Genomic DNA, 14,161 nt, shown 5'->3' with positions numbered 1-14,161 from the left:
ATTCCTCACTTCCAACTTTGAGCCTTTTTCTATAGCTAGGCACAGTGCTGGATAAGAATCATGTGCCTTCATCCACTTAACCCCTCACCCTTCTAAACTAAGACCAGCTTAGTTGGTACAAACACAAATTTCAGGCAGCTAAGATGTGGGCCCTTAAAGAACAAACCCAGTTGCAAAAACTTTAAGTTCACTTTAAGGTAATGGCTGCTGAAATACCGAGGTCTTCAAACCACCCCAGAGCAACCTGGTTGAATGACCAGAGGAGTCACAGGGGAATATTGGGACGAAATCTTATGTCTTTTACAATTTCTCGCGCACAAGCTGCTAGCAACACCTGTTTCCAAGATGCCCACTATTTTAAAACCTTCTGTACTTTGAACTTGCTTGTATGTTTCCCAGCAATGATTTTTACATCCTTACTGTCTTGTAAATAATGAAGGTTTCTCTCAACCAAATGTCTAATCCCTTCCCTAATGAAATGTTCAATACACTGAAACCTGAAAGGATCTCTCGCCCTTCATGAATACACAGGAGACATACATAATGGACTTAAAAAAAAAAACAATTCCCAATTCTATCATAAGATGTAAATATGATTATAATCACATAATCTACACTTCCTCAGGGAACATTTTTCAGGACTAATCTCTCAAAACTACAACCAAATTGTTCAAGGCAAAGTCACGTGTTCCACTTAACCTTTTTAACGTTTCGTGAGGTGATGATTTTTGAAAATTCAACCATTACACGCTTGTCGGAAACCAGCTCACGTTTAATTGTGACATTTTAAAATTGGACAAGTGTTTTGACATCTGCCCCTTCCCCCATATTTAGTCTCTTTAAAATGGGAAAATACCAACCAATCACAGGCTTAATGGGTTTAGTAAGTTTACCCCTTCAGTTCCTATTTCCAGCACCCAATATTCCTTTGAAATACCAGACAGACCCGGCAGTGGCCAGCAGTACCCTTCAGACCTTCAGAGTTCCAAGTTCAGGTTCTCTGGGCATTCGGTGTTGCAGTGGCACCTGTCCAGAACTGGTACCTCCCTTTAGCTGGGGGACTCTAAATGTACCAGTGAAAAAAGCTTTTTCCCCTTCAAGGGGAAGAAAGAAAATCACTCCTCAAAACCAAGCAGATCTGGCTATGAGGTCTTTCCTCCTGTCCCATCTCTTCAGGCTTGTTTTTTTGCAGTGGAGCAAGAGAGACCAAAATCTAACCTGAGTTACACGAAACAAAAGACAGTGATGGCTATAAAGGGAGTGACCAGGAGCAAATGAGATACTCCTTTACCTCCCACATCCAATATATGTGCTTCACAGAAAAACAACAACAACAACAAAAAAAAACAGGTCCACAAAATACAACAGCTAGAATTACAAAATCCATTCATCCGAGGGTGGTAGAAGGCAGGACGGGGAGCTGGGAGGGTCAATGGCACAGGGACAAAAATAGTATTCCAATCAGTCCAGGCACGGGGGCTGGCAAGTGCTAGAAAAGAGCTACAGAAAACCCTGTGGTCCATTCAGACTCACCGGTGTTAAAAATCCACACACTGGTGTCAAGAAGATTCTGCCTTAAGTGCACCAGAAACAAAATCCCAATTCCTCAGAGAGAAGGGAATACGCAGAGGGCCCTTGGCAGAGCGGGTCCTGCCTTCCCTGGCAGAGGAGGGGACAAGGAAAAGAGCTCCTACAGCCTCCTTCCAACCCCACCCATCCCCTCTGGATGGCAGGCGACTCAGTGGCCTGCAGCAGCCTTCAGTTTGGCAGGAGACGGATGCGGTGAAGGGAATTTTTCTGCAGAGGTTGAGCTACTCAGGGTGGACTGCAGGTAGACCGTCTTGTGGAAAAGTCTGTTGCTTAAGAAAACCACCAAGGAGAAGAGGCGCAGCTGGAAAAGGCTGGAAGGCAAGAGACCCAGCTTGTTAGATCCCCAGTTGGTCAAACTTAATGTTTTAATTATTTGACAACTTACTTGACTACATTAAACTTAAAATGACACAGAGGGAAACAAGACAACTGAAATTTGATCAAGGAACTTATACACAGATATTAGACACACGGGTTAACAGCTAAAGAAGGTGCTGGGTCCAGCTGCTGTCATGAGTGCAATGGAATCACCACTTGAAGTATGAAGGCTCAGAGGAAATAGTTACATTTCAGGTTAATTTTGATCGGAGAAGTACTTTTCTATGGCTGTTTGTAAACCTCCAGCTATGTCTGAAGATACCATATACTCCATGTGCTTCATTTTCAAGAGTTTCAAGAGAAAGCCAGTTACACCAGAGATTGCCATTACACTGAGCACCGCTGGGCAGCAAGGGCAAGCAAACACCCGAAACCGATCTGAAATTTCTAATACATGTAACCTCACACTGACTTAACCAAAATTGATGAAAGATTAAGCTTTTTTTTTTTAAATGGTAAAACTTCATAGGAGTACTATTATTATTGCTAACGATTCACTTCATTTTATTTTTTAAAATTTTTCATTGTTTTTAGAGAGAGAGCATGCATGCACAAACGAACATGTGCTCGAGTGGCGGGGGAAGGTCAGAGAAAAAGGGAGAGAGAATCTCAAGCAGGCTCCACACTCAGCACCGAGCCCGACGTGGGGCCCGATCTCATGACCCTGAGATCATGACCTGAACCTAAATCAGAAGTCAGACACTAACCCGGCTGCACCACCCAGGCACTCCGCTAAAGATTCACTTTAAAATACTTTGTTTTGGGGGCACCTGGGTGGCTACGTTGGTTAAGCATCCGCCTTTGGTTCAGATCATAATCTCAGGGTCCTAGGATTAAGCCCGGAGCTCCCTGCTCAGTGGGGAGGTCTGCTTCTCCCTGTCTCCCCCAACCCCTGCCCCGCCCCTGCTCTTCCTCAAGTAACTAAAATACTAAAAAATAAATACTTTGTTTCACTATCACTATAATAAACTCATGTAGCCAGATCACATGATCCACTACAAAAAAGTTGGCAATTCTTACAAAAATGGGTTTCACTACAGGTGTTTACAGTGCTTTATATTCAGTGAATTGTTAAATTTTAAAAATATGTATAATAGCATCACATTTTGAAACACATGTGCATATCTGCCTGGGGAAAATTGGGGGATATATTCCAGAAGTGTTTTTCTCTCATCATAGTGTACATTAATGTTTTCCTACAATGTAAGAGATGATTTTTTTTTTTAAAGTCTCATTCCTATGATAGCCATGTTATAGCCCTGATCCTTTACACAGACAGATAGCTCACCACACTTTAGCTAATACTGGGTAGTACTTACTATGCTTTGCCAGGGGTCTTTGCTTCATTGGCACTGATAATGAATAGAGGAAAGAGGATGGAGAAGAGGCAGCCACTGTGAACAGAAGAGAAACAGTCACCTTCATGACAGCCATGACTTTGGAGGTTAGATTAGAAGCCCAGAGTTCCCTTGCCTCCAGAGCTAACATCACGGTTTGATGAAACCTTAATCTATCAAACAACTCTTCAAAAAGATTTTTTTTTGTTTTCCCAAGCACTGTCTCTGGTAAACACTGCTCCAGGAGGCAACATAAAAGAATGCGGCATTTACGATCATGCAGACTATATTTTAATCCTAACTGACAAATGTCTATCTGTCAAGAAGAAAAAGTCTACAGACCTCCTGATGGCCAAATAAGGATGGAAAATCCCTACCATAAAACCAGGTATACTGAAAATGCTCCCTACAGTGAGTACTTTTACTAGTCCCCATCAAGTCCCTCTGCCCAAATTACCTGATAATGTATGAGGACTGCATAGCTGTGAGGAATGCCAAGGGCAAGCCAAATCCAAAGTAGTAAGGCCAATTCCTTTCTATGTTTGACAACCGCTGGTGCATTTCAACTCCTAAAACAAGAGAGCCAATATAACTAATAATTAGATTGCTTACTTCCTTTTAGTCAAATGACTAAATATGGTAGACAAATTACTTGAAGTTTGAGTTTTAGGTACACATCTGTCATTTGGAACAGTTAAAGCATATAAATGGGAATTGTCCAAATATGATACAATGCTTCTGTGTGAAGTTTTTCAATTCAATAATCACAATTTCAAAGCTGCTAGGAATTATGAATTACATCAGCAACCTTTGTCATGATTAGTCTCGAACAAAGTAAGGTATCAAATAAAAAGGCAGCCATTCTCTAAAAAAATCAATTAACCTCTTCCAACCATAGACACCTGTACGAATATGCCAAGGTCTTTAAAACATCCCCCGGAGATTATGAAAGTACTGACATCAAATCAATTTCTCGAATTCAGGAAAATACATGCTCCTTTATGCCACTGTATGGCCACATCACATTAAGCACCATGAAGGTAATGCTACATTGCCATATCCCCCAGCATCAAAGTTATGGGTTAAACCCTTTAAGCCAAGTGCAAATTCCCTCTTGCCAAAGAGGCTACTTCCTTCCAAAGACTGTTTACCAAGGGCCTAAGTATTAAACAGTTTAAGAAGTCTGCCTAGCAGCATTTCCGAACTGGACCTCCCATATCTGAGTTTCTTTAGATGGACTTACCTTTATTGAACCAACGATATTCAAAGCAGTACAGTGAGTAGAGAAGGGACATATGCAGAAGACTAACCAGCTGACCAACAAGGTGGATGGGAAAGAGACTCACAAACATCCCCTAAAGAACAAATATGGAAAATCTTAATCCTAAAACTTCAGAGACCTAATGCTCTTCACCCGCCACTCTGAGTCGTCCCCCCCTGCCTGCATAACACAGCCTCATCGAGGCTCCTCAAGTTTCTCAATAGCAGGAGAGTAGAGAACGCCCATGGGCAGGGAAGAGGAGGTAAATTCATGTTGCTTATTACTTTACGATTTTTTAATTTTCCAGTTGTTTCTGCGAAAAAATGATTAAAAAATCATTACCTCCCATAAAGCTTATCTGCCCCAGTATAAATGCAATACCCTAGCTTTGTGAAGCTCCCTCTAGTGAACCTTTTTTCAAAACCTGCCCATGTACCCAGAAGGCCAGTCTCACCTGGATGAGGAAAAGAGCTTGCAGCAAAAGGTTGAAGAGCATGTCAGCAATTATTTTGCTGACACTAGGGAATGGGTGAGGTTTCCTCCCTGATACCTCAAATGCCAGGTCAGCTATGTCCTGTAACAGAGAAAGGAGCTCACCAACCCATGAATGAGATGGCTTCACCATCCATCCCCAAAGCTAAGGCCACAGATCTACCATTAGATCTGCCAGGTGAGAAAAGTTCCTGGACATCTGGCAATGAGACGCTTTTGTGACCTGAGACAATAATTCCATTTTACAAGCCCACAAAGATCACCCACTGGCTGCATGAGCAAGAAAGGTTAAGGCTATGAAATCATTCTCTGCATGGCCACCAACCACAGGCTAAAACCTGCCACCCATCAACCCATCGTGCTGCAGGACCCAGACTCCATTCTGCCATGGACCTACTTGAAACCAAATGGCATTTACAACTTTGCTAAGCACAAACAGAGGGAGCACCCAAAGAGCGCTGAATATGGACGTAAGGAAGAATTCCAGCCACGACCAAACATCTCCATGTAGTGATGGGTCACCTAAAAAGGGGGAAAAAAGAGTTGTCAGTCTAACTGAAGAAATGAAAAATAAAAAACACTGAATATGGAGGCCTTAGTTGGTGATTTTTCTCCCCCACCCCCCATCCACTCCCTACACCTCTGTTTCTTGCCAGCATATCCCCACACCGACTTCAGATAGTTTTCTTCTTCGGACACACACCAATCGCTAGCCACAGCTCTAAGTCAGAGAAGCCATCTGTGCTGCTTACCTGGTGGTGACGGAGATGTCACAGTGCTCTAACAGCACACACTGTGCAGGAAACTACCGGGTTGCATTCAATCCCGGCTCTGCCACTTACTAATGGTTTAACCTCAGTAACTAATTTCTATTTCCTCATCCATAAAAAAGCTATCTGTGACAATACCCACTCAAAGGGCTGTAGAGAAGCTTGAGCTAAAAACATCCAAAGCTCCTGATACACAAAAGTGTCAATAAACTGAGGGAGACAGGGAGGTACCTCCCACCCCCATCCCAGGCAGATGGCACGCAGCAATGCGTATACTTACCAATAATTTGGGCTGTCACTGACTGTAGTACGGGAATAAACACTCGATAAAACAAAAGGAGACTTAACTAAAGGAAAGAAGGAATAAAGTAAACATTAAAAGCTCCTCTTTAGAACAAGAGTTGCAAGTTTCAGTGTCTTAGTTTCCAGATATAGGTGCCTTTTCAAGGAGGCCTGAACAGGCACCAAAACTGAGACCCATTTCTATCTCCCAGTACTCCCCGCTAAGGTACAAACCTGACACTGCCTGTGAAAACAGTGAGACTCTTGGGGACATAGATGAACACTGCAAATGGTGTTCAGACCAAAATACAGGTACATACTAAATATGTAGTAATACTTTATTAATTAAACATATACAAACATTCGTGAAATGTTTAGATCCAGACAACTTGAATTACATTGAATTCCAAGTAAAAAAAATAATAATACTTAACTACCTGTTCTTCAAAGTACTCAAATTTCCCTTAAGTCTATGTTAGCTCTCGATGAACTCTAGGCAACTTTTTCTGGTATGGGTTTTCAAAGTAACCAATTCTAACAGATTGATAGGACCAGATGCAAGGATAACCTTGCCCCTGTCCTTCTGCCTTTTCCTTCTGATCTCCCATAGTTGCTCTTAGCCAAAATGTCCAATGTCAAGAGAAACTCTTAACATTAAAACTGGTGAAACAGTCACTTTAAAAAAAAAGGAAAGTGTAGAAGTGCCTGGGTGGCTCAGTCAGTTAAGTGTCTGATTCTTGATTTTGGCTCAGGTCATGATCTCAGGGTCATGGGATCAACACTGGTGTAGAGCCTGCTTGAGATTCTCTCACCCTTTCCCTCTGCCTCTCCGCAGAGAGGCATCCCCCCGCCCCAGCTTGTTCTCTCTCTCAAAAAAAATTAAATAAATAAATAAATAAATGAATGAATGAATAAATAAATTAATTAATTAATTTAAAAAAGTGTACATTTAGGGCTACCCCTGATATTTACATACAAGTGTTCTCTGTGTGAGAATAAAATCACCGCTGGTGCAGACTCCTTCCTCAGTTATGGTCTTAAGCATGTATCACCACATGAAAGTTACCCATTTCAGTTTCAAGACAGGAGTCAAGAACTATTAACAATAGCAACAACCTGAGGACAAGGCACCTGGCATTTGAGGAAAAAGAACTTACCCAGAATACTCCACCATTCCAAGCGCAACACTGGAAAATTCTACTAACGATACGTGGCTCACTGGAAAAGACCACATGTATTTAGCTCATAAGGTACACAGGCTATTTCCATATCATTATTCAGTCACTCCTCACCTTAGACCTTTCATTGGTTACTGTTAGTTTTCTAGCACCTGTTATTCTCCCCATGTTCTCCTAGGGTCAATGAGAAAAGGCTAAAATACAAAACGCACATAACGGGGTCCTGAAGCTCCAAGTGACATACAGAGTCTTAATTCTATCCTAAGGACCAGTCACTTCCAAGCCCACCCCCTCAGACATTTTCCGACATCAGCCCCCACTCCTTACCTCTCCTGCCTCCTTTCTGTACTCTGGGCTCTCCTCTGCGCCAGCACACTGCCTGCCCTTCTTCGGCGCTGCTCCTCTCTCTTTTGCTGAATCCGAGCATCTAGCTTCGAGATGGTACAAATTCCCCAGATGGAGTCTTTGATTCCCTACAGACAAGGGTATTATTTTAAAGAGGAAGGATTATGGATGAGAGAAGACTTTCCCAAGTTACATACAGTAAAGTGAAGTAACAGTGGAAACCACTGAACTTATTTTGCCACATGGCTTAAGGGAGCCTTGATAGTTTGATATAATTCAAAATTTACAGCAGTTCTAAAACTAGAACTTGCAAATATCCTTTCTCAGATTTACCAATAATAAATGTGGTAAATTAATTTATCATTTACACATATATATATACACACACATTTCCCCCCATACCAGAATGTGTATTTTTTTTTTTTTTTAAGATTTTATTTATTTGACAGAGAGAAAGGAAAATCACAAGCAGGGGGCATGGCAGAGGGAGAAGCAGGCCACCTGCTGAGTAGGGAGCCCGACACAGGGTTCCATCCCAGGACCCTGGGATCAGGACTTTAGCCAAAGGCAGACGCTTAACCAATTGAGCCACCCAGGCGCCCCCAGAATGTATATTCCTAAGAATGGTATTCTCTTCTATAACCACAAGTTATTGATTCCAGAAACTTAATACTGAAATACTTTCATCCTCAGTCCATATTCCAGCTTCTCCATTTGTCCGAACAATGCCCTCTATAGCATGTTTACCCTGCATGTGTCAGAAATCAGTTCAGAGTCACATGCTACATTTACCTGTCCTATCTCCTTAAGCTTCTTTATTAGAAACAGCTTCTCAGCCTGTCTTTCTTCTTGAAGTACAGAGGCTAGTTATTTCATGGTTCCCTCAATTTAGGTTTTCTTACCATGAGACCCAGGCTACCCCACTTTGGGCAGGAGTATCTCAATAAGGCTGGTGTGCCCTTCTAGATACTAGTGGCAGAGAAAGACACCTGCCTGCCCTTGCTGGCGATGTTACTTTACATACTCAGTCAAGGTACTGTCCAGTGTCTCCACTGTATGGTTGCAAATTTCTCTTCTTGCAACTAGTAAGCCATCGGTGGTCAACGCTGCTGAGACCAAGCAAATATCCTGCTCACTAAGTTTCTCTCTCTGAGATTTAGGACCCACTGACAATTCTTGCTCAAACCAAGCTTGAATAACATGGTTGCAAAACAGTGGTTTTCTAATCCCTCCACACTTAAAAGACTATAAAAATCTGGTTATTGCCCTCCTCTATTCTCTTTATTAATATTAATCAAATACCTCTAGTATGCCTTATACCCTGTACTAAACTCCAGGGATACAAGAACAAATTAAACACTGGTCTCTAGAAAGGACCAGGGGCTGGACCACAGCTGGGGAAAGACAAAGAAATCACTACTGTAAGATGTGAATAGCTGCAGGATGAGAGCATGCCACATAAGACAGAAACAACATGGTAGTACAGATGGAGGAAAGAATGTCCTTTAAGAGCGTATGAAGGGGGAGAGGGTTGTTAAGCCTATAAAGACAGTGACAGAGGCACTTGCCCACCATACTGAAAGAGCTCCAATAACGGAAAAGTTAGTGCTACAAACCCCAGAATTGCCTATCGTCCAGTTCAGAAAACAACATTCATCCATCCATCCATCCACCCACATATTAAGCATCTTCAATGAGCTAGACATCGGTCACATGAAAATGCTCAAGAAACGTGTAACCTACAGGAAAAGTATACAACCAAAAAACAATAGAAATAGTTTAAAATATGTTCCACAACAGATTTATGTCCAAAGTAGACTGGTAGCACTGGGATAGTCAACCTCACAAAGAATAGGTGGAAAAAAGACATTCTGGAAGCAAAGGCCTATCTGGACTCAAGAATGGCATTTTTACCTACTATAATTAGCTACAACAAACTTTGGAGATAACTGCCAGGATACAGAAAGATGGGAATGGGTTATGTACTACTACTGATGGCATAAATTGGCACAGTGTGTACCTGATCTTTTTATCTCCAAGTAGAGTCTTGTTTTGCTTTTAACTTCTAAATCTTCCACAAATTGTTTAAATATTTAAGGTACTGAAGTTCAAATGGCTGAGGGCCTTGTATGTGCTAGGACGATGACTGGATCCCCACCTCTGAGATGCTTACAGTCTAAATGGGCAGACAAACATTAACAGTGCATTGTAGAACTGATCCAGGGTTGAAATTTTATAGCATAAGAATGGCGAGATGAGGTAAAGGTATTAAAAGTAGATCTCAGGGCGCCTGGGCGGCTCAGTTGGTTAAGTGTCTGCCTTTGGCTCAGGTCATGATCCCAGGGTCCAGGGATCGAGCCCCGCATCAGGCTCCCTGCTAGGTGGTGAGTCTGTTTCTTCTGCTCATGCTCCCTCTCTCTCAAATAAATATATAAAAATAAATAATATCTTTAAAAAAAAACAGATCTCATTGCATGAAGTCTCTTTGACCCTTCTAAGATACTCCTTCAATTCCCCCTTTTTTACTCCAAGGTAAAAACTTTTAAGCATTCCCACTGAAGAAGAATCCCTGCTCCCTCTCCCTTTTCTCAGGAATACAGCTACAGGGGCTACACAACCAGGGCATTAAACCTCAGACATCCACTATGATGGAATTTTGTGCGATTGGTTGGTTGGGGTTACTAAGTCCTAAACAGATGTTTATGGGCATTTTTTTCCTAGAGCATCGTCATCTGTACCATGTAGAATGGCGGGAAAGTAGGTTCTATAAAGTAAATAGGAATAAAGTAGTTTAGGTAATAGTATTCTATCAATGTTCATTTTTAAGTGTGACCAGCAGACGACAGCTACATAAAATAACTTGATGCTGGTGAAGGATACAGAGCAACTCTTTGTACTATTTTGCAACTTTTCTATAAGTCTAAAATTATTCCAAAATAGAAAGCTTTTTGGAAAAAAAAGGCTCTGGAGTCAAACTAACCAAGGTTCCAATACTAGAGACACTCACTAGATAGCTCTCCCAAGCTTCTGGAAGATGCAAGATAATACTTAATCTCCTGAGTAGTGTGGATGAGAATGAAAACCTGCAGGTGAAGGGCCCAATAAATACAACAAAAACATCCCCCCAAAACCTGAAGGATTTCCTAGTCAGTTCCTGCAGCAAAAAGACCAAGAGATAACACAACACTGTACTCACCCTGGCAAGGTCCTGGAGAAAGGTTTTGACACTGTCAGCCATCTCTTCACCACCCAAACTACCAACTACACAGACAGAGAAGCGTCTCAAAATCTTTCATCATGAAGGACCTGGAAACAGATGGAGCATAAGGGGGCAACAAATAGGTATCTTACAGGTAAGTTACTTCACGTACATTCAATGTGAGGATGTTTTTCACATACTTACTGGGGAGTGTAGCTGATTTGGGCACTCCCATAGATACTAACACAGGGAGTTAAGTGAAGGTATACCTGTCTGTAACTACTGAAACCTGAAAGCAATACAATTTTTAAGTCACTTCCCCCACCCTTTTACTTTTACATGGGGGTAAATGTGCTCTTGGACCAGGAGTCTCCTCTCTGGGCCTCGATGTCCCTAACTATCCCTCCTACACATCCCAAATACTTGACGATTTGGAAATGAGTGATAATTACATTTCAGTATCCTCTTAAAAGCGGTAGTAATACTTGATGCAGACCCTCAAACACCTGAATGAAAATACAAGAGCAAGATGAAAGTTCTGGCAAAAATTATTAAATACGCACTTCACACGCAGGTTTCTCGGGCACACAAGTAAGTTTAAGGTACAATGTGAAATCGCCCACCTAGACCATCAAATAAGCCTCCCCGTTTTCCCACTTTAAATATATATATACATACACACACACACCCAATTTTAATAAGCATCCAAGAAACAGTGATTATAAACTAGGTCAAAAAAGTCTGTGTATAAACATTCCTTAAAACACTACAGCTTTCTCATTTTAGATATTTCTCAGGTGAATGAGAACCCTAGCTCCAAAAATTATGACAGAGTTTCACTAGCATCTTGTATAAAACTCCAATTTCAAAACATAAGCACATTCTCCTTCACACATATAACCACTTCAAACTGAACCCTGCCCCAAATGGATTACTGCCACCCAGAACCAGAAGAGTGGGGAATATAGCAGTAGGAAGGCAACTTGCACAACACCCTCTGTACCATCTGCTCCTAGGGTCAAATCCTATTACTTCAGATAAAGAAGTCTCTTGGGTTCAGAAACTTCTGTGAATACTCCCGCTTAAAAACACCTCAGGGTGGGGGCGCCGGGGTGGCACAGCGGTTAAGTGTCTGCCTTCCGCTCAGGGCGTGATCCCGGCGTTATGGGATCGAGCCCCACATCAGGCTCCTCTGCTGTGAGCCTGCTTCTTCCTCTGCCACTCCCCCTGCTTGTGTTCCCTCTCTCGCTGGCTGTCTCTATCTCTGTTGAATAAATAAATAAAATCTTAAAAAAAAAAAAACACCTCAGGGTGATAGGGTAACTCACTGTCAGGTGAACAAGAACTATTCAATACACGATCCTAGCTTCTAAAGACTGTCATGGATTCACTCTTAGCCAGCTACTTCCTCCTCTGTAAATTAAGGATATTAAAATTCTTCATAGGTCTTTTGAATAGAAGGTGTTAAGAACAGAAAAATAGTAACTTCTGTATAAACACAGTTCCACTAAAGATTACGCTAGCTTGGAGTTTAAGGAAACCAATCACTTAGTCTGGATTTCTCAAAGGACGGCAGCCCTAGTCCAGCAGAACAGCTGTGTTATCTGAACCGTGGCCATTAACACCTGGCTTCCGCACGTACGGAAGGGCAGGTTACCTATTGACCAACAGCTGCCATCGAAGGACAAGTCACTTCAATTCTATACAGAGACCCTAGGAGCCTTCCTTCACGGATACTTGGTGAATTCCCCGGTTTGACAAAAAGCTGAGGCATGGAGAAAAATAGAACTTGCCACAATTTAAGACCACACGGGGAACTTTACAATTGAGCTGGAAGGAAATAAGATGCATCTGGTTCTCATCGCTTTACAGATGGAGGAACTAAGTCTCCGAAGTTAAGTGCTTGCCCAAGATTACAGCAAATGAAAGGCTCCTGCGAACTTCAGAACCCTGGCGTTCGAACTCTCAGTCGGGACTTTTTTTTACTCAAGCTTTGCAATGAGTTTGTTTAACCCGAGCATCCCACGGACAGCTTCTTTTGAACCAGGAAATACAGATGGCCCTTAGATCCCTAATAGTCATTAGAACTTGTTAAGCATCTTCTGAGGCACAATCCTGTCCTTTCATTTCTAAGCCACCAAACCCAAGTCCGGAAAGCAGGAAGCTGTTCCAGCCCACACCAGGTGCAGAAAGGGTGAGCATCCTCGCTTCTCTCCAGGGCTCCACGGACTGCCTCGGGTCCACGGGTCAGCTCGGACCCGTCTCCGTGGTAGCTCCTTGCCAATTTCGACCGGAAACATAGTCTCCACCCACAACCCAGCCGTGCACGAGGTGCGGAGCACGCTCACCTCCCGTCACACGCAGAGCTAAACATAGACGAGCCGCACCTGGGGCAGCGTCTCGCGCGGGGCTGCAGGCTGCGTCCCGCGCTCTGGCCTGAGCCGTCTCCAGCCAGAACCCTCCTGCCAAGGGTCCCCTCCCGAAGCCCGGAACCACGCACCCCCGCGCTCGGGCCCTCCCTGCCCTCGCACGCCCTCACCGCCCCTGCCTCACAGGGCCCCAGCCGCGCGCCGACTCCGGCTCAGCCAGCCTGCACCTACCCGGCCGCTCCGCCGCCGCGGCTCCGGCCCACCCGGCCCCTCGCCCAACGCGGACCCACTCGACTCCTCTTGGACCCTCCGCGCCCGGCCGCCACCTCCCGCCCGGGCGCTCCTAGGGCCGGGGCCGCTGCGCCCTCACTGGGCATGCCCGGGCCGCACGGGGCCGCTGGGAAGTCGGGCGGGCGCCGAGCCGAGCGGAGCCGAGCAGAGCGGCGCCGCGCAGGCCGGGGTGGGGTGGAGGGGGCGGGGCCAGGCGGGGCGGTGGAGCCTGAGAAACGCAGTCTGTGCGCGGACCCAGCCCGTCCCGCGCCGCGTCCGGGGCGCCCAGGACCGTCCCGCGCGCTTCCTGGACCGCCTCCCTCATCCAGTCCTGCCCGATAACTCATCCTGTTTTTTTGCCCTCCCCGTTTACTTTTGCAGGCTTGCTTGTCCTTCTAAAACGCTAAGAAGCCTAACAGGGGAACAAAATATAGAGGTCACCTTGCTTTATCTGGTCGGAGGTTTTCTGTAACCAAAGGGTACTATGCAACGATGGGCTTAAGTCAAGATCATTGAGAACAGGACACGACGCCATGCAGTTCGGCTGCATTAGGTGTGCCCTCTGACAGCAAAGTGATGGTTGAGTTAAAATTCTAAACGTGAATAGAAATAAAGCCTTGTCATCTCCATCCCCACCAATCCATTTTAACCCCAGGGATGGCAACTCCTTGGCATCCACATTAAGCCTCA

General features: G+C 44.0%; 1 protein-coding gene across 2 annotated transcripts; it reads right to left on the bottom strand.

The window, feature by feature from the left end:
- Positions 1 to 751: 751 nt before the first annotated feature.
- Positions 752 to 13,570, bottom strand: EI24 (EI24 autophagy associated transmembrane protein). 2 transcript variants are annotated; one of them, XM_034666044.1, is made up of 12 exons: positions 13,433 to 13,569; positions 11,285 to 11,338; positions 10,830 to 10,939; positions 7,616 to 7,761; positions 7,268 to 7,328; positions 6,109 to 6,175; positions 5,456 to 5,580; positions 5,021 to 5,140; positions 4,549 to 4,660; positions 3,763 to 3,874; positions 3,288 to 3,362; positions 752 to 1,901 (listed from the first exon to the last, which is right to left on the bottom strand). In XM_034666044.1, exons 3-12 carry the CDS (start codon positions 10,869 to 10,871, stop codon positions 1,739 to 1,741), a joined length of 1,023 nt encoding a protein of 340 aa, XP_034521935.1. In that variant the 5' UTR covers positions 10,872 to 10,939; positions 11,285 to 11,338; positions 13,433 to 13,569; the 3' UTR covers positions 752 to 1,738. The 2 variants fall into 2 exon arrangements, with proteins under 2 accessions (XP_034521935.1, XP_034521934.1); XM_034666043.1 differs by lacking the exon at positions 11,285 to 11,338 and having other exon boundaries at positions 13,433 to 13,570.
- Between the last annotated feature and the right edge of the window lie 591 nt (positions 13,571 to 14,161).

This window comes from Ailuropoda melanoleuca, chromosome 8 (genome assembly GCF_002007445.2).
Source record: "Ailuropoda melanoleuca isolate Jingjing chromosome 8, ASM200744v2, whole genome shotgun sequence".
Taxonomy (NCBI): Eukaryota; Metazoa; Chordata; class Mammalia; order Carnivora; family Ursidae; genus Ailuropoda; species Ailuropoda melanoleuca.
This window is presented reverse-complemented; position numbering and strand designations above follow the sequence as displayed.

Bases quoted from the DNA above. Each gene is read 5' to 3' on its own strand.
- EI24 (XM_034666043.1), bottom strand. From the start codon at position 10,871: ATGGCTGACAGTGTCAAAACCTTTCTCCAGGACCTTGCCAGG. The intron at 3,363-3,762 runs GTAATTTGGGCA...TTCTGTTCACAG, and splicing joins CAGTCCTCATACATTATCAG to TGGCTGCCTCTTCTCCATCC. The intron at 1,902-3,287 runs GTAAGTACTACC...CTTGCCTTCCAG, and splicing joins AAGACCCCTGGCAAAGCATA to CCTTTTCCAGCTGCGCCTCT.